We start from the raw sequence: 23,925 nt of genomic DNA on the forward strand, positions 1-23,925 counted from the left end.
GGGAATCTGCAAAAAAGCTAAAATATTGAGAACTTCTAGTACTCTAAGATCCTAATATAGTATATGTTGCAATTCAAACCCAATACACAGATCTTAGTGGCTGCAGTTGCAGAAAAATACATTGTAAAGTTTTATTAACTTCATTTTTAGGAATCTACAGGTAATCAAATATACAGTAAACCCATCCTGCAGCTGAGATCCTCGAGGTCAGTACTCAAGACTAAATTTTAACATACACTATATTAGGAAATTAAAGCTTTGGACTTGCTGAGTTATTAAGGTATTTTTGGTAAATAGTTATATAATCCACTGTAGTATGTATAGATTGTATTGGGAATTTGGAGCTGAAGACTAGACCTTTCCGTTTTGCAAAAATGAATTGAGGCTATTTGGGTACATATACTGTAAGCTATGTATCTGCTATATATATCATTATATATCTACCATGCTCAAACATTGACTGCTAATACCCATTTTCTGTTATTTTTCTCCTAGCATTCTAAATTAACTGTGTTATATATAGACTACTGCAGATTTTAATATGTTTTTCTTGGTTTTCTCCTTTCAAAAGGCTGAGGTAAATGGTCCTACAAATCCCTTTATTAGCGCAAGTGCTAAGACTCCATCAGCCCCTGAGAACCTGGCCTATTTTCAGCATGTGGGATGTAGACTTGCAAGTGCACTTTCACAGCAGCTCTTACCACCTGTGGTGCCCCACATCCCTATACCACAGAAACCCTTTCAGAAACGGGTGCCTAGAAAAGTTCCTAATGTAACACAACACAACATGGAGAAGAAAACATCACATCTCTCTTTAAGGTACAACACTGATTTATTTTTTTCTGTCGGAATATTCGTACAGTAAATACTTTAGGACAATATGTGCAATTGTTGAAATAGCTCCATAAATACATTCCTTGTAATATAACTGTGGTGTTTTCTTAGGTTTGTTCTATAATATGCATTTGTCACACAGTAAATGCTTTGTTTTACAGTATACCTTTTTTTGACACTAATGAACCCCAAGCAAAATACCATATACAGATCGAATGTTCTTTAGATGTTTTTCTGCGGGAAAAAAGCGGGAATGATACTATTGTCATTATTCATACATACATAATAATACAAATATATTATTAACAAAGGCTTATATGTGCATTTACAACAACCCTTATAGGGCTTTATGCAGGTATAGGGGCCCGACTGGTCTGATAGAAGATAGAAGCAGGTCTTTACTGAATCTGCTTTCTACATAGCTCAATAACTAAAAGTGACCCACATCCTTTGTTTGTCCCAGCAATCACCGGGGCCATCAGGGCGATATAGCTGATACTGCCAGAAGAGGCTTGAGGCCTAATGATAAAATATAACACCAGATTGTTTCACATAAGGAGCAGGCTCCCAAATGGTTAATGTAATAATGTATACATTTTTATAGTTGGGGCCCTGCCAGGGTGAGGAGTAGGGATGAGAGGTCCCAAACCAAAGGTGGAACATATTTAGTTAGAAATGGTCAATTTTATTGTATAGGATGATGTCATCGATGACCACGCTGATTTTTACACGTCATGTCCGGCACCAGGCGGAGAAAAGGCAGCAGACCTTGGTTAGGAAATGTAAAGGTGTAAGATGGACAAGGTAGGGCATATTTCTAAACGGGAGCATTTGAGCATTATTAGTTAGTAACTGCTACATTTATGGCTTACATAATGGATATATGTAGCTGCAGAGATCGTGAAGTTTTTGAGAGTAGACATGTTTTTATCATAATCAGCGCTTTCCATGTGTAGCTGTCTAGCTGGGAAGAGGTGCTGCAGTTATTTCCCTTCCAATGCTGACATCACCACCTTCTCCGATCCTGCATATTCCTTCTTCACAGTGTTCTGTGTCTCTCCGCCTGGAGAGGGGAGTAAGTCCTTAATCCAGTAGTATCTGTGTGTCTCTGTGGCAAGCACTGCTGTAGGAGGGGAAGCAGCTATCTGCCAGAAACAGCAGAACAGAAATGAAGAAGGAAACAGTGCTGCTACTATGATAGTATTTGTAAATGTACTGAAAAACCCCACACTCTTTGCATGGTATGCTGAGAACTTCTAGTTCCCTAGATAACAGACTGCGATCTGCATGTCGCTTAAAGGCCCTATTTGGGATTATATCACAGAGCAGGGTTCCCTCTATATTAGCCAGAACAGAGTATCACAGTACATAGAGATTGTTTGTTTTATTTAATGTATTAGTTAATTAATGTTCTTGTAGAGTCCTAATATTTTTTAGAAAGTATTTTACAAGAGGATACATGTTGGGGAACAGGAACAACATTGAAAGTGTGTGTTAGGCTGACTGTACATGGCAGTGACAGCACCACTGATTCACCATAACAGTGACCGCAAAAGTTCCTATTAATAATGTAATGTTTGCTATGTCATCACATATTTTCCAATGCCTACCTGCTGGCTTTTATGCACTAATGGCATTACTCTACGCTACCATCCCCTGTCCTGTGCAACAAGGCTGAATTGTAGTCATGTATCTATAGATTTGTTTAGCAACATATTTCAATAATACTATCCAATAATAATAATAATTCATTATTCGTGAGATGTATTAAAGGGACCATTTACTTACCTGCACCTACACATTTGGATGCACTGCCAGCTGTAGGTGACGGGGTATAATGCAGTGGCTGTTCTAATAACAGGCCATGAACCCAGTCCAGAACATGATCTCCACAGTCATATACTCCATCACACCAGTGGGGAACACTGGAGCATCAGCACAGAAACATTTCCCATAATTACCTTTACTCAAATCTGCTCTGGGTGTTCTGCTGCTCCTGGCTGTGGCACTATTTTTCCCTCTCCGATATCCTTTTTCTGACATATTTACAAAGAACAGAAAGGCTCTACATAACACAATAGCCCAGACTGGGCAGAGCAGGCATCTTCTGTTATTTATACCCAGTGCTGTTCTCTGATTGGTGGAAATTTATGTCCGCTTTATGACATCACAATCAGAATGCTTATTATGGCGTGTTCTATTTTGTTCTTATGTTTATCCTTTCTTATTGGTGGAAATCAAAGTCAGCTAGATGAAATCAGTCAGCATAACTATTATTCCTTGGCCTATTTCATTTGGCTCTCCTGAAAGGTGCTGCTTTCGTATTGGTGGAAATCCAAGCTAGCTTTTTATGTGTATTCCCCCAGTGGCTATTCGTTTTACTTCCCCTAAATAACAAGCGGTGTTGCCCCCATGATTGGTGGAATTCTACTCCAGTTTCATGACACAACAATCTCTGCAGGGGTTGTGTGTGAGTCAGAGATAATACCCCAGTTGGTATATTATTACTGTGCTCACCAAAGGAATTGTATGTGAAAATGAATTGACTGATTTAACATTTAACCAGCATGTACGAAAATAGTAAGATATGTCTACTCTTCAATGTGTTAAATAGCCTGGTCAGTGTAAGGGTTAACATTAAATGAGTTATACTACCAAGAAAAGTTATTCAACTTCTTAAATACTTTGAGTTTCAATTCTTCACCATTTTGAAGATCTCTTCAATGGATAAAAACGAAATAATATATCAGTGCATTTAAAATGTATCAACCTACATTCCGGGCTATTTAGCTTGCAGAGGATTGGTTAAGGATCCGCCCCAAGCCAGCGAGTTCTACTCCGGTGCTTCAACAGTTAACCTTTATTTTTCTAAACACCAAGGCCCACATTTATCAATGCATTTCTGTCATTTTACTCCCAAATGGTGTCTAAACTGCTGAGTGACATATTTATGGGCCATTTGGTCCATGCATGTCAGTTTGTAAAACTTGAGTGAAAAGTGGGTATGTTTTACTGCTTGGACAGGATTTAGATACATTTATGAAATGCCACTTATCGCTACATGCCCCTTTTCCACTCTTATTAGTCAGTATCTCACCTCTGGGTCTGCTTGTGATGATAGGGTGGTTCTCTGATCGGGATTATCACCCACAAATCCATTGACTTACACTTGTGCACTTTATATTTATTATTATGATTGTGGGTCTGTCCTGGTTTTCTTTCTTTTTATTATTTTTGTTTTTTTTATATATACACGTTGTTATGTTTAATATTGGTATATTTATGGTAAATTATTCATATTTCATGGAACAATAGGTGATGTAGTGTTTAATAATGGTTTTAGTCATGTATATATAAAAATTTGGATATATTATTTATTTATCTGTACATTTATGAATTGGATATTTATTTATCTATTTATTTTTCTATAGCACTTTGTACTATCCCTATACTATGGGTAGATGTATTTAGTATTTCTGCATATGTTTTTTTTTTTGCGCTTTACAAATTGATATCACAATTGACATTTTCCCTCTATTTATAATATGCTTCTTGTTCTACTCACTGGGTACTTGATGGGAGCGTGCGGGTCGCGTGATCTCTTATGCACCGGACCGGAAGTTGTCAAGAGGTTTGAGAACGAGTCCTGGTTTCCAGGTACAACTTCCGGCCATGACGCGGATGGTCTGACGCATGGAGCTTGTACTTATAGAGGGGAAACAAGTAGTATACTTCACCTCCTGACGAAGGAAGCGAAACGCGCGTCGAGGTGGTCCTCGGATCAGGTAGTTTCATCATGTCCACCCCAGGTAAATAAATAGCCAATTCAGATATTGACGTGGTTTTATATATCCACAATTGTGAAATATTCATGCCATAGGTAGTTGATCATTCTAGACTTCTGATCTTCAGGCAATATCTTATAGCTTCACACATTGTAACATTTAAGGCTATTATTATGGGATATGTCGGACATTCCAATCCGGGGTGTTGTTAATTTTTTGTGTTTTAAATGTATGTATTTTGAGGGTAATTTTTCCCTTATGGGATAATAAAGATATTTATATTTGTCATTTTTGCTGTTTATTGACTTTATTTTTATATCCGGTATAATTTTGGTACTCTGCTTGTGATGAAAGTTTTCCAAATTATAATGTATCTAGTTACTGATTGTAACGTCTATGGCCGCGCACCGTCGTTCTGACTTACCCTCTGACGGCCGTAGACGTGTGAGTTCTCGGCGGCATCTCCCTCCTGAGAGATGCCGGCATTCACTTTCTGGTTCAAAGACTTTCTCCCGCAGGGCACGCGTGCACGGCCTTAAAGGGCCAGTGTGCGTCCAGTTGCAGAGAATCTGCAATTAGCCCAGAATGCTGCTGGACTATTAAAAGGCCTCTGCCCTCTTGATCATTGCTTGAGCGTTGTTGTGTTAGCTAAAGTTTGTCTTGCAAATGGTCTCCTGTAGCGTCCATCGGGTTTACTCACCTCCCGACGCCCGCAGCTATGGATTTGTGAGCGCTGGTCCCCATCTCCTTCCTAGGAGACGCCAGCACTCAATTCCGCTTCAGCCCGCTGTGTCCCGTAGGGTGCGCACGCACACTCATGCCCGCTCTTAAAGGGCCAGCGTTCACATGAAAACAATCATCATCAATCCACATGATTTCCTGGTCTATAAGAAGGCCCCAGTCCTTCTGATCCTTGCCTGAGCGTTGTTAGTTTTTCCCAATTCTTTCTTGCAAAGGGTCCCTTAGTATTTCCCGGTCCAGTTTTTACCCGTGCCCTGTTACCTGTTCCTGTATCCCGTGCTTGTTCTTGTGCCTACTAGTGTTGGAGTCGTGTCCTACTGCACCTGCTGTCGTTTGCCACATCCAGTGTTGCTTGCCACGTCCAGTGTTGCTTGTCACGTCCAGTGTCGTTTGCCACGTACAGTGTCTTCTCCCACATCCTGTACTGCCCGCCACGTCCGGCGCTACCTGCTCCACCGACCTCCATCCATGCTGAACCCACAGCGACTGTCTGGACTAGTTCAGGTACCCAAGTGTTACGAACTGCCAATAGACTTTTGTATAGACTGAGACCTGGTCAGCTGCCTCTCCACCACGGCGGAGCGGCCTAGTGGGTCCACATACCCTGTGACAGTATGCTCAGGCCATGGAACCCGCTGGCCAGCCCAAGACTACAGTCCAGAAGATACAGTCGGAGATGCATGACCTACGCACATGTCAGCATCCTCGGTCCAGAGACCACTATTGCCTTCCCCTAGTGCGCTACCTGAAGAACCCATGCAGGTAGACAGAGTCCGCTTGTCTGAACAGGAGAAGCAGCGCAGGCGCTCCTCTGGACTATGTATGTATTGTGGCTTTAAGGGTCATTTTGTGCGCCAATGCCCACAGAAACTGGGAAACTCCAGTACCTAGGTTTGGTTGGAGAGGCAACCCTAGGTGGGACATCTCCAAACGTTAAAATCTCTTCCAAATTATCGATTCCTGTGGCCATCATCTCTGGAGAGAAGTCACATCTCTCCTCTGCCTATCTTGACTCCGGAGCAGCTGCTAATTTCATCCAGCAGGATCTAGTGGATCGTTTATATCTACCCACAGTTCTTCTGGAGAGACCCCTGGCTGTTGCCTTTGTGAATGGTCTACCATTGCCAGATCCGATTGTGTTCATCACAAAGCCATTGACACTATGGGTCGGAGCTCTTCACTCGGAGCAGATCACCTTCCTTGTACTATCTAAGGCTATCAATCCTATCCTGCTGGGTCTGCCATGGCTTCGCCTACACGCCCCCGGTTCTTGACTGGAGTACCGGAGAAATTCTTCAATGGGGTTCCAGATGCCATAGCCATTGCCCGTCAAAAGTCCGTCCTGTTATGCACCTTCTGCCTCAGTCACTCTCCGATCTACCATTTCAGTATAACAGTTTTGCGGATGTCTTCTGCAGGTGAGAGGCTGAGACGTTGCCTCCACATCGGAATTATGACTGTTCTATTGAACTGGTTCCAAATGCTTCTCTTCCCCGTGGACGGGTATATCCTCTCTCCTTGCCAGGGACTTTATCTATGTCAGCCTATATCAAGGAGAGTTTGGAGAGGGGTTTTATACGAAAATCTTCCTCCCCGGCTGGGGCCTGGCTTCTTCTTCGTTAAGAAGAGAGACGGATCTCTTCGACCCTGTATTGACTGCCGTGGTCTCAACCAGATCATGGTCAAGAACAAATACCCGTTGCCACTTATATCCAAGCTGTTTGATCGCATATGAGGAGCCAACATTTTTCTAAGCTAGACCTGCGGGGGGCTTACAACCTAATACGGATTTGCCAGGGTGACGAATGGAAGACGCCATTCAACACCCGTGATGGGCACTACAAATACCTAGTGATGCCCTTTAGACTGTGTAACCTTCCCGCAGTGTTTCAGGAATTCATCAATGATATCTTCCGAGATCTCCTCTATATGTGTGTTGTAGTTTATCTCGATGATATTTTGATTTTCTCCCCAGATCTGATGACCCATCGGGGACATGTCCATCAGGTTCTTCTGCGACTAAGAGAATTGCTTGTATGCCAAGTTGGAGAAGTGCGTCTTTGAAAAGAGGTCTTTGCCCTTCCTGGGCTACATGATCTCGGATCAAGGTCTTAAGATGGATCCTGAGAAACTAAAGTCTGTCCTGGAATGGCCACGTCCTCAAGGCCTGAAGGCCATACAGCGGTTCCTGGGATTCGCCAATTTCTATCGGCAGTTTATTCCAAACTTCTCATCTCTGACGGCTCCCATCTCTACCCTTACCAAGAAGGGTGTGAACGCCAAAGTCTGGACTCTAGAGGCAGAGTCCGCATTTATTAGCCTCAAGAAAGCCTTCACTTCCGCCTCGATTCTCCATCATCCTGACGTATCTGGGCAGTTCTCATTGGAGGTGGACGCCTACTCTGTTGGTGCAGGTGCACTTCTGTTCCAGAGGAGCTCCAAAGGAAAAGCAGTGGTATGTGGTTATTACTCAAGACTTTTTTCTTCTGCAGAGTGCAATTACTCTATTGGAGATCGGGAGCTACTGGCCATCAAATTGGCAATGGAGGAGTGGAGACATCTTCTAGAGGGCGCAGCTCACCCCATCTTGGTCTACACCGACCAAAAGAACCTTACCTATCTTCAGTCCGCTCAACGACTAAATCCCTGTCAAGCCAGGTGGTCGCTGTTCTTCACCCGTTTCCAATTTGTGCTCCACTACCGTCCCGCTGACAAGAATGTGAGGGCCGATGCCCTATCCAGGTAATTTGAGACGGATGACACGGTGGACACCCTTCAAACTATTATAGGCCCATCCTGCATTGTCACTGCTAATCCTTTGCAGGTTAGAGACATTCCTCCGGGGAGGACTTTTGTTCACCCGGCAGACGCTGGGGACACAGTTCTAAACTGGCTGGGCACGCTGGTGGCCGTAAAATCCGGGACCTGATTGCTCGTCACTTCTGGTGGCCCACGATACCTAAAGATGTTCTGGACTTTGTCTCTTCGTGCTTGGTGTGTGCTTCTAACAAAGTTACTCACGCCAAGCCTGCCGGCCTGCTTTAACCTCTGCCTGTACCCAATGCCCCTTGGCAGCACATTTTAATGGACTTTGTCACAGACCTTCCCCCCTCAGCAGGATGCAACGCTGTCTGGGTGGTGGTGGATCGGTTCTCGAGGATGGTACATTTTATCCCGCTGACCGGCCTACCTTCTGCTCCCCGACTGGTGAGTCTCTTCATTCAGCACATCTTTCGCTTGCATGACTTGCCTCTTCACATTGTGTCCGACCAGGGGGTTAAATTTACCTAAAAGTTCTGGAGAGCCCTCTGTAAACTCATGGATGTGAGATTGGACTTTTCCTCAGCCTATCACCCCCAGTCCAATGGGCAAGTCGAAAGGATCAACCAGATCATGGAGAATTATCTCCGCCACTTCATCTCTTTACAGCACGATAAATGGGTAGAGCTTCTTCCATGGGCCGAGTTCTCGTACAACAACCACACAAGTGAGTCCACAACTTCCACTCCGTTTTACATTGTGTACAGTCAACATCCTAGAGTCCCTCTTCCTGTGTCGACTACATCTCAGGTACACACTGCTGACTCTATCAGTGCCTGAGTACACGCCGGAGAATACAAAACAAACAGCAGAAAATGTGCTGTTCGGCAGTTCATTAATAATAATCAAATTTAACCCCTGAGGACGCTGCCCTGTAGTTACGGGGCTGCAGAAACGCGTTGGGACGTTTCTTTACTGTGGTAACCAGACCACACTTATATTTGCTTAGGTCCCCTGTGCATGTCCAGAGTGTGGCACGTTTGTTTCTATGTGCATACAGGACATTCCAAGGAGGCTTGTGTACCTTTGCATCGCTATGGCAAGTGGTTGAGGAGCACTACTGCTACCCCTCTCTTGTGTCATATCGATTGAAAGGTTTTTCAATATCACCTGTTTCCTGACACCTATCAGGGACCGTGGATCTGTGTGCCTACGCCTACACTCAGTACTTTTGGCATTTAGTGCCCTATTTTTAATACTATACAAATAAAACTACTTTTAACATTTTTCTAGGCAGGACTATACTTCAAAGATCTACTTTAAAAAAAAAATATTGTGAAAGAGGGTTGCATGGGGGAGTTTTGAGTTCAATAAAAATAAAATCTTATATCTGTTTTTTTTAATACTTTATTATGGCCTTACGGCTGCTGTCTGATTGACAGCGTTCAATTACTAAGGCTGGGGCTTAGCATTAGCCAGTAAAAAGGCTATCACTAACCCCTATTATTACCCCGGTTCCCACTGCCGCCAGGGATACTGGGAAGAGTCCAGTACAATTAAGTACCTGGCCATCTGAAACGACGGTTAGGCCGCAGGCTGGTATTATCAGGCTGGAAAGGGCCAAAAAACGTGGCCCTTCCCACCCTGATGATGCTAGGCTGCAGCTGCTTTATTGTATCATGGCTAGTTATGAAAAATAGGGGGAACCCCACATGATTTTTTTTAAATAAATTGAAAAAAAAATGACTTGAGATCCCCTCCATTGTTCATAACCAGCCAGATATAATAAAGCAGCATCAGCCTAGCATTACCAGGGTGGGAAGGGCCATGGTTTTTGGCCCTTCCTAGGCTGATAGTACCAGCCTGCGGCCACCCTAGTACCCTTCACTTCAGATGGTCGGGTGCTGGATCGTACCCAGCTCTTCCCGGTACTCCTGGTGGTGGTGGGTACCGGGGTAATAATAGGGGTTAGTGATAGCCTTATTACTGGCTAACACTAAGCCCCTTCTCAGTAATGGATGCTCTCAATCAGACAGAAGCCATTACTAAGGCGGTAATGAAGTATTAAAAAAACAGAGACATAAAGAAATTTATTTGATTGAAATGACAACTCTTCCACACAATCCACTTTAACCATTTTATTAAAAAAAAAGAAAAAAAGCTTAAGGGTATGTGCACACACACTAATTACGTCCGTAATTGACGGACGTATTTCGGCCGCAAGTAGTGGACCGAACACAGTGCAGGGAGCCGGGCTCCTAGCATCATACTTATGTACCATGCTAGGAGTCCCTGCCTCTCCGTGGAACTACTGTCCCGTACTGAAAACATGATTACAGTACGGGACAGTTATCCTGCAGAGAGGCAGGGACTCCTAGCATCGTATATAAGTATGATGCTAGGAGCCCGGCTCCCTGCACTGTGTTCGGTCCGGTACTTGCGGCCGAAATACGTCCGTCAATTACGGACGTAATTAGTGTGTGTGCACATACCCTAAATCAGCGAAGTAGTCCAACGAATCTACGATGTAGTCCAAATGGTCCAGCGGAACCTGCAAAACAAAAATTAGCAGTATGAAAAATAAAAATAAAGGTGGCTGCCCCCACAGACGTACAAACATATGAATAAATAGTTACCTTCGGGAACATATTAAAATAATTAGAAAAATTAGGCCCATAAAATAAAAGATATAAAAAAAATAATTATAACACCTTTCTTTTAAAGAGAACCTTTCACCTCCCCAAACATGTGCAGCTGAGTGCAGCATGTAACGGGGAGGGCTGCACAAACTTTGGGGCACTTTACATTTTTTTCCTAGCCTCCTTCGTTATTTTGTCCTTCGTTATTTAGATAACTGTAATATTTGGCGCCTGATATTTAAATAACGCCATGAACTGTCAATGGGGAGGTAATTGGCAAGGGGGCGTGTAACATCGCTGTGACACTGTCCAATCAGCTACGGACAGCGTTACAGCAAGAGCTGGAGAGAGAGCGCGTGCTCTCACATAGTCTTGTACTTGCCTGCCGAGAGCTGATGAGTGAGAGAGTGTGCCCAGTCCCCCACCGATGAAAACTTCGGACATGTCACTATGACATGATAAAAGTTTAGTTGCAGTTTAAAGGCTATGTACACCTTTAAAAAAAATATATATATATATATATATATATATATATACAGGGTGGGCCATTTATATGGATACACCTAAATAAAATGGGAATGGTTGGTGATATTAACTTCCTGTTTGTGGCACATTAGTATATGGGTGGGGGGAAACTTTTCAAGCTGGGTGTTGACCATGGCGGCCATTTTGAAGTCGGCCATTTTGTATCCAACTTTAGTTTTTTCAGTGGGAAGAGGGTCATGTCACACATCAAACTTATTGAGAATTTCACAAGAAATACAATGGTGTGCTTGGTTTTAACCTTACTTTATTCTTTCATGAGTTATTTACAAGTTTCTGACCACTTATAAAATGTGTTCAAAGTGCTGCCCATTGTGTTGGATTGTCAATGCAACCCTCTTCTCCCACTCTTCACACACTGATAGCAACACCGCAGAAGAAATGCTAGCACAGGCTTCCAGTATCCATAGTTTCAGTTGCTGCACATCTCGTATCTTCACAGCATAGACAATTTCCTTCAGATGACCTAGGGGGCCATTCAACTGGCCCACGATGACCAATCCACTTTCCAGGAAACTGTTCATCTAGGAATGCTCGGACCTGACACCCATAATGTGGTGGTGCACCATCTTGCTGGAAAAACTCAGGGAACGTGCCAGCTTCAGTGCATAAAGAGAGAAAAACAAATCATATAGCAATTTCAGATATCCCGTGGCCTTGAGGTTTCCATTGATGAAGAATGGCCCCACTATCTTTGTACCCCATATACCACACCATACCATCAATTTTTGTATTCCAACAGTCTTGGAGGGATCTATCCAATGTGGGTTAGTGTCAGACCAATAGCGGTGGTTTTGTTTGTTAACTTCACCATTCACATAAATGTTTGCCTCATCACTGAACAAAATGTTCTGTGTAAACTGAGGGTCCTGTTCACATTTTTGTTTTGCCCATTCTGCAAATTCAGTGCGCCGATCTGGGTCATCCTCGTTGAGATGCTGCAGCAGCAGGAGTTTGTAAGGGTGCCATTTGTGAGTAGCTAATATCCGCCGAAGGGATGTTCGACTGATGCCACTCTCCAGTGACATGCGGCGAGTGCTACGCTGTGGGCTCTTGCTGAATGAAGCTAGGACAGCCAATGATGTTTCTTCATTAGTGACAGTTTTCATGCGTCCACATTTGGGCAAATCCAACACTGAACCAGTTTCACGAAACTTGGCAAGCAGTTTGCAAACTGTAGCATGGGAGATGGGTGGTCTCGTAGGGTGTCTTGCATTGAAATCTGCTGCAATGACCCGGGTACTGCGTTCACCAGACATCAACACAATTTCTATCCGCTCCTCACGTGTTAACCTCTGCGACATTTCAATGGCTTTAAACAAAGAGAAACTTGTAAATAACTCATGAAAGAATAAAGTAACGTTAAAACCAAGAACACCATTGTTTTTCTTGCGAAATTCTCGATAAGTTTGATGTGTCACATGACCCTCTTCCCATTGAAAAAACTAAAGTTGGATACAAAATGTCCGACTTCAAAATGGCCGCCATGGTCAACACCCAGCTTGAAAAGTTTCCCCCCTCCCATATACTAATGTGCCACAAACAGGAAGTTAATATCACCAACCATTCCCATTTTATTTAGGTGTATCCATATAAATGGCCCATCCTGTATATATATATATATATATATATATATATATATATATATAAACAAAGATATTTATCAATGCAATTGGTGCAAGTTTTAATTTATTTTTTATTGAAAATTATTGTTACTTTTTGAGATACAGCTGCTTTGTATCCTGTATACAGAGCAGCTGTATATAGCGCTGAGACCTGAATCCATTAGGTCGCCTATTATCGATCACATCTAAGTTATGATCTTAGATGTAATCGGTAACAGCTCGATCCTGCAGGACCTACTGACACTGAATCAGTCCGTCCCGCTGACCTGACAGATACAGGATTCAGCGCTATATACATTATATATATATATATATATTTGAATTAGCGGGGGCAGGTTTATGGGGAAGGATTAGCGCCTGTTCACATCAGCGTTGGCTTTCCGTTCCGGGGTTCCGTCGGAGGTTTCCGTCGGGTGAACCCCGCAACGGAAAGTCAAACTGAAACCACAGCTTCCGTTTCAGTCACCATTGATATCAATGGTGACGGAAACATTGCTAATGGTTTCCGTTTTTCTGACGGAATCAATAGCGCAGTCGACTGCGCTAATGGTGACGCAAACGGAAGCTGTGGTTTCAGTTTGATTTTCCGTTGCGGGTTTACCTCCAACGGAACCCCGGAACGGAAAGCCAACGCTGATGTGAACAGGCCCTTATACTGCGCTCAGCTTCCTGCCCCAACTAATTTAAAAGAGGTCGGCCAACGCTCGGGAGCCGGGAGTATACTGCAAGGGGGGGTCTGGGCGTTTTACTGACAGCAGAGGGCTCTATAGGGGGCAATAATCCCCCCCTATAGAGCCCTAACTAGTTACTATACTGAAAGGTTAGGGGGGTCTGAGCATCTGACTGACTGCTCTAAAGGGGGGGCAGAATCCCCCCTATAGAGGCCTCTGCAGTAAGTCAGACGCTCAGACCAGACCTTCCTACCCCACTAGTCCTTCCATTATAGTGATGTGAGGGCTCTATGGGGTGAATTATTCCAGCCCCATAGAGCCCTTTGCTGTCGGTAAAATGCCCAGACCCCCCTTGCAGTATACTCACGGGTCCCGGTCCCAGCAAGGCAGTAACGTACCTCATGCGTCTCGTTACTTGACCGCTCCTCCTGCAGACTTGCTCCTCTCTGGCGGCATGTGCTGCGTACAGCGTCAGAGAGGACGAGGAGTGTTACACACGTGCCCATCATGTGGCACGTCTGCTATGTGAGTCTGCATGGCCCCTTCCCCATCCAGTCCGTCCCTGGCTAAAAATGCCGCCCCCCGTTTTCAGGTAGTTGGTGCCGCCTGAGGCTGTCAGCTCACCTCGCCTCATGGCAGGTGCGGCACTGGCTGGTCCCCATCTCCTTCCTAGGAGACGCCAGCGCTCACATCCGCTCCGGCACGCTGTGTCCCATAGGGTGCGCTCGTGCCCGCTCTTAAAGGCCCAGCGCGCGCACATGAAAACATTCATCATCAATTCACATGATTTCCTGGCCTATAAGAAGGCCCCAGTCATTCTGCTCCTTGCCTGAGCATTGTTAGTTTTTCCAAAGTCTGTCTTGCAAATGGTCCCAGTTGTTATCCGTGCCCTGTTACCTGTTCCTGTATCCCGTGGTTGTTCTTGTTCCTGTGCCTACTCGTGTTGGAGTCGTGTCCTACTGCACCTGCTGTTGTTTTCCACATCCAGTGTCGTTTGCCACGTCCAGTGTTTTCTGCCACATCTTTCACTGCCCGCCACGTCTGGTGCTACCTGCTGCACCGACCTCCATCCGTGCTGAAGCCACAGCCACTGTCTGGACTATTTCAGGTACCCAAGTGTTATGAACTGCCAATAGACTTTTGTATAGACTGAGACCTGGTCAGCTGCTTCTCCGCCACGGCGGAGCGACCTAGTGGGTCCACATACCCTGTGACCGTGACATTTCCTAGTGTTTTCCAGTTCCCAGTGTTACCCGTTCCTGCTACCTGTACCCTGTATCCTGTGCTACCGTGCCTCTGTGCTGTCTAGAGTTGAAGTCGAGTTGTGTCTTCCGCTGCATCTACTGTGTCACACCCGTCATGTGTCTGTCTGCTGCCGGAGCCTCATCTTAAGCCTGAATCACCACTACTGTCCACATTGCCTCAGGTACCCTTTCTGGACTACAGACATTGTATTGTACCTGTTTGGCCAGCTGCCTTTCCGCTACGCGGTACAGCCCAGTGGGTCCACACCCTACGCCGTGACACTGATATGAACCGTGGACTGAATGTCACTTTCACATGATGATCATCAACATGGCAGGACATCTTTTACCTTGGACTACGGAATAACTTGCTCAAACAGTTACTGTTGTCTGTTTAGTCTACAGTACCCTATAAATATTGCATATTAAATGAAGGATTTTTCACTTTACAACTTAGCATAATGTAAATGTTTCTAGAAATGTTTCTAAAAATTAAAGAAATTGCTATTTATAGATGAATTAGCATTTAAGTAATTACATTTTCTACAAATAATATATTGCAGCCGCTGTACAAAGGGTTTCTCATTTACTTTTTATTACATCCATCTTTCATTTTCTCCACTTCATTAGAAGAGGTAAAATGAAAGTCTTCATTTCCAATCATGAATTATTTAGACCATTTTAAATATCATTCCGCCTTGAAGTTGATAGCCTTTTATATCTGATAGGGGTATACTAGGCAAGAAAATAACTTTCTGTTGTAAGTAAAAAAAAAAAGATTACTGTAAAGGATCTGCCAGGCACAGCTTCAGGGTTAACTTCCTTAGGTAATCAGTCTTCACCTGAGTCTATCTCTCTGAGACTGAATCCAGCTTCCACCACTCAGGCTGGCAGGCTTAGGAGTGGGAGAGCCTATCGCAGCCTGGCCAGACTCAGCTAGCTCCCGCCCTCTGTCTATTTATACCTGCCTTTCCTTTTCTTCCTTGCTTGTGATTCTTTCCGTGTGGTTTCCTGGCCCAGCTACAGCTCCTAACAATTTGATCCTGCTCCATTCTGACCCTGGCTTTCTGACTACTCTTCTGCTCTCCTGGTTTGACTTGGCTCGTTCACCACTCTGTTGCTCACGGTGTTGCCGTGGGCAACTGCCCCTTTCCCTTTGCTTTATATTCCCTTGTATGTTTTGTCTCGTGCACTTACTGAGCGTAGGGACCGCCGCCCAGTTGTACCCCGTCGCCTAGGGCGGGTCGTTGCAAGTAGGCAGGGACAGAGTGGCGGGTAGATTAGGGTTCACTTGTCCGTTTCCCTACCCCTATCATTACATAATCACAAGCCCATATACCTAGTCTACCCTGGTCCCTGACACTACTATGGACCCCCTTGAGACCCTGGCTCAGCAAATGCAGGGTCTCTCCCTACAGGTCCAGGCCCTGGCTCAGAAGGTCAACCAGCCTGAGGCTACCTTGGTGGTTCCCCTCACCTCAACTCCTGAACCCCACCTCAAGTTGCCCAACCGGTTCTCAGGGGACCGGAGGGCTTTTTTCTCCTTTCGGGAGAGTTGCAGGCTTTACTTTCGCTTAAAGCCCCACTCCTCAGGTTCTGAGAGCCAGCGAGTGGGTATAATTATGTCCCGGCTCCAGGACGGGCCCCAAGTATGGGCCTTCTCCTTGGCTCCTGACGCCCCTGAACTTTCCTCCGTTGATTTTTTTTTTTTCTGCTCTCGGACTCATTTATGACGAGACTGACAAGACTGCCTTTGCCGAGAGTCAGCTGCTGACCTTACGACAGGGTAAGACACCTGTTGAGGAGTATTGTTCTGACTTTAGGAAGTGGTGCGTAGCTTCTCGGTGGAATGACCCTGCCTTAAGATGCCAGTTTAGGTTGGGTCTGTCGAATGCCCTGAAAGACCTGCTAGTTAGCTATCCCTCTTCTGACTCCCTAGACCAGGTTATGGCTTTAGCGGTACGACTTGACCGACGTCTCAGGGAATGACAACGCAAACGTTTATGTGTTTTCTCCTCCGACTCCCCCATGATGCCTCCCGAGGTTCCGTTGCTTCGTTCTTCCCCGGAAGACTCAGAGGTACCTATGCAACTCGGGGCCTTCGTGTCCCCCCAACAACGTAGAGATTTCCGCAGGAAGAATGGTCTCTGCTTCTACTGTGGGGATGACAAGCATCAAGTGAACAACTGTCCTAAGCGTAAGAATGCAGCCGGAGAACTTCCGCGCCTAAGTGATCATCGGGGAGGTCACTTGGGCGCACAGGTATTTCCCGTAAATATGAAACGTAATAAGATCTTGCTTCCCTTTCAGGTCTCTTTTGGTGGTAGGTCTGCTACCGGCAGCGCCTTCGTGGATTCAGGGTCCTCTGCTAATATCATGTCTGTGGAATTTGCTATGTCTCTTGCTATGCCTTTGATTGATTTGCCTAAACCTGTCCCGGTAGTGGGTATCGACTCCACTCCTCTTGCTAATGGTTATTTTACACAGCATACCCCTGTTTTTTAACTCCTTGTTGGCTCCATGCATTTGGAGCAGTGCTCTGTACTGTTGATGCAGGGATTATCGTTCGATTTGGTTTTAGGCCTTCCCTGGTTGCAGTTGCATAATCCCACGTTTGACTGGAATACTGGGGAGCTTACCAAATGGGGTAATGAATGTTTGACGTCATGTTTTTCTGTTAATTCTATTTCTCCCCCTGAGGAGGTGAACACGCTACCTGAGTTTGTTCGGGACTTCGCTGATGTTTTCTCTAAGGAGGCCTCCGAAGTGTTACCTCCTCATAGAGAATACGATTGCGCTATCGAATTGGTACCAGGAGCTAAGCTTCCTAAGGGTAGGATATTTAATCTTTCTTGTCCCGAACGTGAAGCCATGAGAGAGTATATCCAGGAATGCCTGGCCAAGGGTTACATTCGCCCCTCTACTTCTCCGGTAGGTGCTGGCTTCTTCTTCGTAGGGAAGAAGGATGGTGGTCTTAGGCCATGCATTGACTACCGTAACCTGAATAAGGTCACTGTAAGGAACCAGTATCACCTTCCTTTGATTCCTGATCTCTTTAATCGGGTTCAGGGGGCCCAATGGTTCTCTAAGTTTGATCTACGGGGGGCGTATAACCTTATCTGCATCAAAGAGGGGGATGAGTGGAAGACTGTGTTTAACACGCCCGAAGGTCATTTCGAATACCTCGTCATGCCCTTTGGGTTGTGTAATTCGCCGGCGGTCTTCCAGAATTTCATAAATGAGATTTTGAGAGATTACCTGGGGATATTTCTTGTAGTGTACCTTGATGACATACTAGTGTTTTCCAAGGACTGGCCCTCCCACATTGAGCATGTCAGGAAGGTGCTCCAGGTCCTTCGGGAAAACAAACTGTTTGCAAAAAACGAAAAATGTGTGTTTGGGGTACAGGAGATACCATTTTTGGGTCAAATCCTCACTCCTCATGAATTCCGCATGGACCCCGCCAAGGTTCAGGCTGTGGCAGAATGGGTCCAACCTGCCTCCCTGAAGGCGTTACAGTGTTTTTTGGGGTTCGCTAATTATTACAGGAGATTCATTGCTAACTTCTCGGTCATCGCTAAGCCTCTTACGGACCTCACTCGCAAAGGTGCTGATCTCCTCCACTGGTCTCCAGGGGCTGTCCAGGCTTTTGAGGTCCTTAAGAAGTGCTTTATCTCGGCCCCGGTGCTGGTTCAGCCCAACCAAATGGAGCCATTTATCGTGGAAGTTGACGCATCCGAGGTGGGAGTGGGGGCTGTCTTGTCCCAGGGTACCAGGTCCTTCACCCATCTCCGCCCCTGTGCCTACTTCTCCAGGAAGTTTTCGCCCACTGAGAGTAACTATGATATTGGCAACCGCGAACTCTTAGCCATTAAATGGGCATTTGAAGAGTGGCGCCACTTCCTGGAGGGGGCTAGGCACCAGGTAACGGTCCTTACCGACCACAAGAATCTGGTTTTCCTAGAATCTGCCCGGAGGCTAAACCTGAGACAAGCTCGATGGGCGCTATTTTTTACCAGATTCAACTTTTTGGTTACCTATAGGGCTGGGTCTAAAAATATTAAGGCCGATGCACTGTCGCGTAGCTTCATGGCCAGCCCTACTTCGGAGGAAGATCCTGCTTGTATTTTGCCTCCCGGTATAATCATTTCTTCTATTGATTCTGATTTAGTCTCTGAAATTGCAGCAGATCAAGGTTCAGCCCCCGGGAACCTTCCTGAGGACATGCTGTTTGTTCCCCTGCAATACCGGCTAAGGGTACTTAGGGAAAATCATGACTCCGCACTATCTGGTCATCCAGGCATCCTGGGTACCAAACACCTCATTGCCAGAAACTATTGGTGGCCTGGCTTGCCTAAAGACGTTAAGGCCTACGTCGCCGCTTGTGAGGTTTGTGCTAGGTCCAAGACTCCCAGGTCCCGACCAGCGGGCTTACTACGTTCGTTGCCCATTCCCCAGAGACCTTGGACACATATCTCCATGGATTTTATCACCGATTTGCCTCCATCCCAAGGCAAGTCGGTGGTGTGGGTGGTAGTAGACCGCTTCAGTAAGATGTGCCACTTTGTGCCCCTCAAGAAACTACCCATCGCCAAGACGTTAGCTACCTTGATTGTCAAACACATCCTGCGTCTCCATGGGGTCCCTGTCAATATTGTTTCGGACAGAGGGGTACAATTTGTTTCTTTGTTTTGGAGAGCCTTCTGTAAGAAGTTGGAGATTGATCTGTCCTTCTCCTCTGCTTTCCATCCTGAAACCAATGGCCAAACTGAGAGGACTAATCAATCTCTAGAACAATATTTAAGGTGTTTTATCTCTGACTGTCAATATGATTGGGTCTCATTCATTCCCCTCGCTGAATTTTCCCTTAATAACCGGGTCAGTAACTCGTCAGGGGTCTCCCCCTTTTTCTGTAATTTTGGGTTTAATCCACGGTTCTCCTCCGTTTCACCTGGTAGTTCCAACAATCCCGAGGTAGAGGTCGTTCATCGGGAACTGTGCACAGTCTGGGCCCAGGTTCAGAAGAACCTAGAGGCGTCCCAGAGCGTACAAAAAACTCAGGCTGATAGAAAACGTTCTGCTAACCCCTTGTTTATGGTCGGGGATCTGGTGTGGTTATCATCTAGGAACTTGCGTCTTAAGGTCCCGTCCAAGAAGTTTGCTCCCCGGTTTATTGGGCCGTATAAGGTCATTGAAGTCCTCAATCCTGTCTCCTTCCGGCTGGAGTTACCCCCATCTTTTCGTATACACGACGTGTTTCATGCCTCCCTCCTTAAACGCTGCTCCCCGTCCTTGGCTCCCTCGAGGAAACCTCCTGTTCCCGTTCTCACCCCTGAGGGGGTGGAATTCGAGGTGGCCAAGATTGTGGACAGCAAGATGGTCCAAGGCTCCCTCCAGTACCTGGTCCATTGGAGAGGATACGGGCCTGAGGAGAGGACTTGGGTACCCGCCCGGGATGTTCACGCTGGGGTATTGGTCAGGAAGTTCCACCTTCGTTTCCCCAGTAAACCAGGTCTGCTTAGAAAGGGTCCGGTAGCCCCTCATAAAAGGGGGGGTACTGTAAAGGATCTGCCAGGCACAGCTTCAGGGTTAACTTCCTTAGGTAATCAGTCTTCACCTGAGTCTATCTCTCTGAGACTGACTCCAGCTTCCACCACTCAGGCTGGCAGGCTTAGGTGTGGGAGAGCCTATCGCAGCCTGGCCAGACTCAGCTAGCTCCCGCCCTCTGTCTATTTATACCTGCCTTTCCTTTTCCTCCTTGCTTGTGATTCTTTCCGTGTGGTTTCCTGGCCCAGCTACAGCTCCTAACAATTTGATCCTGCTCCATTCTGACCCTGGCTTTCTGACTACTCTTCTGCTCTGCGTTTTGGTACCTCGTGCTCTCCTGGTTTGACTTGGCTCGTTCACCACTCTGTTGCTCACGGTGTTGCCGTGGGCAACTGCCCCTTTCCCTTTGCTTTATATTCCCTTGTATGTTTTGTCTCGTGCACTTACTGAGCGTAGGGACCGCCGCCCAGTTGTACCCCGTCGCCTAGGGCGGGTCGTTGCAAGTAGGCAGGGACAGAGTCGCGGGTAGATTAGGGTTCACTTGTCCGTTTCCCTACCCCTATCATTACAGATTACTTTTATTTTCGGATGTATCCTGCAAATATTAGATTGGTAGACTGTATGTTTGTTTTCTTAGTTTCAAAAGCACTTTATTGGTTTGATAGCATGTACCAAAAGTAGGAGAGCAAAAACAAGATTCAATGACCCAACGCAGAGGGCAATGGTCTAGAGTTACAATAGAGGGGAAGGCATTGAATATACATACCAAAATCACATAAATCAAGGTAGGAACAAGGGAAAAAAAAAAATATATATATATACATTATAGACATTCACATGGTAGTATGTCTAGTCGCACATGTAAGAGATAAATACGACCAGTTACAGGGATAATACAAAGAGTACCATCTTAAGTAAAATCAGAAGCACAACAAAGTATGAATCCGAATAAATATAAGCAGACATCCATCCGGCTCCAACAGTGGCGTAACCAGTAGGTCCTTAAAGTGACAAATAATACGACTGATGAGAAGAATGGGAGGAGAGTATCCAAGGCTTCCACACCCCATCATAGTGTTCTATCCTATCAGTACGGACAGCTTCAATTTTCTCATATAGGGCTATTTTATCTACTTGACTTCGGTAATGGAAAGTCTATCTCTCTCCCATCTAGAAGCAATATGAATACGGGAAGTCAATAATATATATTGACCTAGTTTGAAAGGGACATATCGCAGACCAATGGGCCTGTCTCCCAGTAAACAAACTAAAGGTCTCTTATAAAAAGAAAGGCAGAATACATCAGATATAAGTTGACAAATGGAGTCCCAAAATGTACTTACAGTGGGACAGCTCCACCAAGTATAATATATAGAGCCTATGGAATCGCAGTTCCTAAAACAAAGTGGTGATGTCTCTGGGTAAATAGAATGGAGCCATTCGACCACTATATAGGTTCTGTGAAGAATCTTCATAGATGTCTCTGACAGGTTAACTGGCCAACTTCCTTTATGTAAGAATTCACAACAGTGTCTCCACTGTTCTAGAGATAGTTTACACTGGATATCCTCCTCCCATCTCAGCATGTATGGCAGCTTTTGCCCTTCCGGTGGAGCATTTAACAAAAGAGGATATGAGGCCCACACGTTCCATAGAGTATAAAACATAATGTTCTAAAACAGTATTTGAAATTGACGTTTCACCACCCAGCACGGAACGCAAAAATGAAAAGATCTGTACCAATTGGAGCTCCTCGGTCAAAGGTGGTTTAAACTGTGTCTGAAATTAGGCATGGGAAATAAGCTTACCATCAAGTAAAAAGTTTGCCAGTTTAATAAGTTTGCAGGAACGTCACCAAAAAAAAATCGTGCAACCTGGAGTCCTGGAGGGAATGCAGGGTTCTGTAACAGGGGAGTGAGCAGGGATATTATAGATTGCAAATGGTGCTTGAATCTCACAGCCCTCCACAAAATAATAGAGTAGTAAGATAGAATTGATTTAACCTTAACCTCTTAGGGAAGACTAGTGGTACTCCAAAAAAGAGTATTCCAAGTATGCGGAGCGAGGAGTTCCGACTCCAGACCCTCCCACCCATTGAGGGATGTCCTTAAATGTATGTATTAATAAGAGTTGTGCCAACCTAGAAGCCCTATAGTATTTGATAAAATTCGGCAAGGAGAAACCCCCATGCGCTTTTAGAGAAACCTTGTGGATTCTCGGATTCTAGGTCGCTTACCCGCCCAAACAAAACGTGATACATCCTGTTGGAGTCCCTGAAGTACAGACATTGGAAAAAGGATGGGCAAGGTTCTAAACAGATAAAGTAGGCGCGGTAGTACTACCATGTTAATAGAGTGTATCCATTCAAACCAGGACAAAAGATAAGACCCCCATTTACGTAGGTCCTGCTGAATTGAGCGAAGTAGAGCTGGAAAGTTAGCTGCATATAGATCTTCAATTGAGGTGCAATTGAGGTGTCAGCGCTACTCCAAGATCGTTTAGATGTTTGGAGCAAGTATGGAAACTAAAATTTAATTCAATCAGTTTAGTCATATGGGGTGGTGTATTGCAGAACAGAATTTCTGATTTGGATGTGTTTATTCGTAATCCCAAAGCCAGAGAGAATTTATTTAGTAAGCTAAGTAAGTTGGGAAGGGATGTCAGAGGTTTAGTGAGAGTGTAAAGGATCTGCCAGACACAGCTTCTGTGTCGACGCCCGTGGGTAATCAGTCTGCACCTGCTCCTAGGTCTGATAGTGACTTGATCTGCTACCACTCAGGCTGGTAGGCTCAGTAGTGGGAGAACCTATCACAGCCTGGCCAGACGGTTCTAGCTCCCACCCTCGGTCTATTTATACCCTCATTTCCTGCTTGTCTGTGCCTGTGACTCTTTCCTGTTTCTTGGCTCTGCTGCTCCTGCTATTATTATTGACCTTGCTTCATTTTGACCCTGGCTTTACTGACTACGCTCCTGCTCTGTGTTTGGTACCTCGTACACTCCTGGTTTGACTCGGCTCATTCACTACACCTGTTGCCCACGGTGTTGCCGTGGGCAACTGCCCCATTTCCCTTAGCTTCTGTGTACCCTTGTCTGTTTGTCTGTCTTAAACATATTGAGTGTAGGGACCGTCGCCCAGTTGTACGCCGTCACCTAGGACGTGCCATGCAAGTAGGCAGGGACTGAGTGGCGGGTAGATTAGGACTCCCCTGTCTGTCTCCCTACCCCGTCATTACATAATCACAGGCCCATATACCTTTTCTACCCTGGTCCCTGACACTACTATGGACCCCCTTGAGAACCTGGCTCAGCAAATGCAGGGCCTCTCCCTACAGGTCCAAGCCCTGGCTCAGAGGGGCAAACAGCATGATGCTACCCTGGTAGTGCCCCCCACCACACCTCTTGAACCCCACTTCAAGTTGCCTGACCGGTTCTCAGGGGACTGGAAGACTTTTTTCTCCTTTCGGGAGAGTTGTAGGCTCTATTTCCGTCTAAGGCCCCACTCCTCAGGTTCTGAGAGCCAGCGTGTGGGTATAATT

At 45.4% G+C, this 23,925-nt stretch overlaps 1 protein-coding gene and 1 long non-coding RNA gene across 2 annotated transcripts in view; one reads left to right on the forward strand and one right to left on the reverse strand.

Annotated features, from left to right (window-relative positions):
• Positions 1–23,925, forward strand: part of TMEM232 (transmembrane protein 232) — a 279,633-nt gene that overhangs the window by 169,851 nt on the left and 85,857 nt on the right. Inside the window, exon 12 of the mRNA XM_075854831.1 lies at positions 572–819. Coding sequence (XP_075710946.1) covers positions 572–819 — 248 coding nt within the window. The remainder of the gene's footprint in view (positions 1–571; positions 820–23,925) is intronic.
• On the reverse strand, positions 814–2,908 carry LOC142744798 (uncharacterized). Its single transcript, XR_012881665.1, has 2 exons — positions 2,796–2,908; positions 814–1,068 (listed from the first exon to the last, which is right to left on the reverse strand). It is a non-coding gene; the product is annotated as an uncharacterized LOC142744798 (long non-coding RNA).

The sequence above is a fragment of the Rhinoderma darwinii genome, chromosome 1 (genome assembly GCF_050947455.1).
Source record: "Rhinoderma darwinii isolate aRhiDar2 chromosome 1, aRhiDar2.hap1, whole genome shotgun sequence".
Classification (NCBI taxonomy): domain Eukaryota; kingdom Metazoa; phylum Chordata; class Amphibia; order Anura; family Rhinodermatidae; genus Rhinoderma; species Rhinoderma darwinii.